The sequence below is a fragment of the Euphorbia lathyris genome, chromosome 2 (genome assembly GCF_963576675.1).
Source record: "Euphorbia lathyris chromosome 2, ddEupLath1.1, whole genome shotgun sequence".
NCBI lineage: Eukaryota > Viridiplantae > Streptophyta > Magnoliopsida > Malpighiales > Euphorbiaceae > Euphorbia > Euphorbia lathyris.
Window position 1 is genome coordinate 47,857,534 of NC_088911.1, and position 3,338 is coordinate 47,860,871.

The 3,338-nt window shown below is 39.7% G+C and overlaps 1 protein-coding gene across 1 annotated transcript; it reads left to right on the plus strand.

The window, feature by feature from the left end:
* The first annotated feature begins 329 nt into the window (after positions 1-329).
* On the plus strand, positions 330-2,553 carry LOC136218088 (LEAF RUST 10 DISEASE-RESISTANCE LOCUS RECEPTOR-LIKE PROTEIN KINASE-like 1.5). Its single transcript, XM_066004837.1, has one exon. It carries the CDS (start codon positions 463-465, stop codon positions 2,326-2,328), a length of 1,866 nt encoding a protein of 621 aa, XP_065860909.1. The 5' UTR covers positions 330-462; the 3' UTR covers positions 2,329-2,553.
* The last annotated feature ends 785 nt before the right edge of the window (positions 2,554-3,338 follow it).

The following is a 3,338-nucleotide window of genomic DNA, read 5'->3' on the forward strand; positions in this document are numbered from 1 at the left end:
GAAGCAAGGCAGTTGGACCCATAAACAGGTGCATGCCCAATACATGAGATAAAATGGGCTTTTGAAGATTCAAATCTAAATTGTGGGAAACCAAACAGTTTAATGGAAGTCTTGGCTTGGTTGGTGAAGAATAAAGTCAACGCAAATATACACGTGGTGGGGCTACTGTTAAAGGCTGTTGTCATCTCACTCAGTCAAGTCATATTGAACGTCCCACCCCACTTTCATTTTCAAATTAAATTGCCCACTTTTGTCTTTTCCCCAATTGTTTTAAAATGTGGTAAATTTCTAAAGCTGTCTGTCATTTTTAATATTTCCAGTTTACCCTTTTTTCGAGTCGTTTTTGTCTTCTCTTCTCCTTCACCATCACGTGACCCCTTCTTTCCCTCGACTCCCCAAACGCTACTCCTCCCCTCTTATACAGTTTATGTTTCTTCTTCTTCTTCTTCTCTGATTCCATCAATGGCTTCCTCTCCTTTTTCTTCCATTCTCTTCTACATTTTTCTTTCTTTCACTTCCATTTTACTCCTCACTGAAGCATGTAGCTTCACCCCAAATAAATTATCCAGATCTTCATGTCCTCCATTCACATCCATTCCTCCTTTTCCTTTCTCTACTTCACCTGGTTGTGGTCACCCTTCTTTCTCACTCAACTGTTCTTTCCCTTACTCCACCATTTCCATTAACAATCTCTCTTTCTCCCTTATCTCCTTCCAACCCAACTCTTCATCTCTCACTCTCTCTCCCCAATCTCACTCTAACTCTACTACTTGTTCTTCCTCTCTTTCCATTCCTTCTCACTCCATTAATCTCTCTGGTTCTCCATTCCGATTCTCCGACTCTGATTGTTCCCGTCTCTCTGTTGTCCGTTCTTGTTCTGTCCCTACTCTCCCCAATTGCAGCCATTGTACATGGGATTGCAAGCTCATTAAGAAACCAGTTCAACTCCTCCATGGTTGTGGATCTACTCGCAGTCCTCTCTCCGAGCAGGGATGTCAGCCTGACATTTTAGAGTATCTCGGCGAGTTTTTGAAGGTTGGAATTCATGTTGAGTATGATGAATCTCAGGATTCTTATTTTTCCAGCTGTAGAGTATGCAAATCTAAGAATGGAATCTGTGGCTTCAATTCTTCTGATCCAGAGAACAAATTCATCTGTTTCCAGCCTAAAACTCGATTCTCACCACCGTGGATTCACGAAGACGATGCAAATCGAATCGCCATTTTGTGTTCGATCTTCACAATACTCTGTTTATTACTAGTGATTTTAGTTTTTGCAGTTATGTATAGGTCTAGGCGGTTGCGATCATTGGCCTCAGAAGAAGACCCAGCCATGCTCTTCCTTCACCGGCATCGAGCTGCTAGTTTACTCCCGCCGGTATTCACCTACGAGGAGCTTCAATCATCAACCAACAACTTCGATCCCAAGCGCAAAATCGGCGACGGCGGTTTCGGGTCAGTATTCTTAGGCAATCTCTACGACGGTCGAATCGTGGCCGTTAAATACCTCCACAAACACCATCACGCCGCAGCCGCCGGGAAAGCATTCTCGACTAAGTCATTTTGCAATGAAATCTTGATACTATCCTCAATAGATCACCCGAATCTAGTTAAGCTCCATGGATATTGCAGCGACCCGAGAGGATTAATACTAGTATATGACTATGTCCCAAATGGAACCCTAGCTGATCATCTCCACGGCCGAAAGTGCTTGGGACGGGAAGGTTCTTTAACATGGCAAGTAAGAATCGAAATCGCATTGCAGACAGCTCTAGCTCTGGAGTATTTACATTTCGCCGTCCAGCCGGCGATTGTGCACAGAGATATAACATCGGCAAACATATTTGTAGAGAAAGACATGAGAATAAAAGTAGGGGATTTTGGGCTATCAAGGCTCTTAGTTTTCTCGGATACTTCATCGGCTTCTGCCGGGTATGTTTGGACAGGTCCACAGGGAACACCGGGTTATTTAGACCCGGATTATCATCGTTCATTCAGGTTAACAGAAAAGAGCGACGTGTACAGCTTTGGAGTGGTGTTGCTTGAGCTAATATCCGGGTTGAGGGCGGTGGATCAGAGTAGAGAGAGGAGAGAAATGACATTGGCAGATATGGTAGTATCGAAGATCCAAATGGGTCAGCTCCATCAAGTATTGGACCCGGTATGGGCGGTAGATAAGGAAGGGAGTGAAAGTGTATATGCAGTGTCGGAGCTAGCATTCCGGTGCGTGGCGGCGGATAAAGATGACAGGCCGAATGCTAGAGAGGTGGTGGAGGAGCTAAAAGGAATAGGGAGGCGCACGCGTGGGTTTGGCGGGAATGTCGAGTGAGTGTGGGGGTTAGTTTTTCACTCAGAGATGTCAGTTCCTATGTTTGGATGCATATAGAAAACTTTCATTAATAGTACTTAAGTTAATACAGAATATCTAAATATAATTTCTTTTTACCAGTTGCTATATGCCTATGTTTTACCCTTTTAGTAGGGGGTTTTTTTTTTTTTTTCCAGGTCTTCCGATTTGACAATTATAATTTAAAAAAAATACCATCCAAAATTATTGCAGGAATTACAGATTTACCATGTGAAGAAATTGTTTAAATTTACAGTAATGTCTAAAATGGTAAAATATTAATCATTAACATTATAAAGCAACATCAACTTTACCTTATCATCATTTAATTTTCATACTTAACATCGTGGAAAAATTGAAATTTCGTAGATTTAGTAACAATATAAACATTATTTTTACAATTATTTGGTAATTAACTTACATAGTTATTAACTCCAAGGGATGTGGTTGATGGTAAGAGCTCTTCCATCCCAAATCAAAATGCGAGGATTTGAATCGGAGCAATCTTAAATTTTTGGTCCGGCCAACCAATGAATTAGGATTAGTTAATTTTTTGTTACAAACTTCATCTTACTTTGAACATTAAAGATATATTTTTATATCATTTCTTACTGTAAGTGTAAATGTGCACTGGTCCAAAAATAATAAGGGCAGATTTGGACATTATCTTATTCAAAAACCTTACAAATTCAATTTAGTGTAAAGAAAAAGCTTATGGTTTGATTTTTTTTAAACTCAGTTTTGTAGTTTAAAAGTTTGTAAAGAATAGTTTTTGTGTTCACATGTTAAGAAACAAAATACTAATGACGTTAAAAAAAATACTAATGACGTTAAAAAGCATAAAAGTCAAAAGCCAACAAAAGTGTTCTTGTCTTTTTGTATTTATTTTTGTTTTTTTATCATTTATATTTTATTCTCTCTCCTACACCTCACTCTCTATCTCTCTCTAAGTGGCACCTCACTCATTTCTCTCTCTTCACCCTATCTCCCAT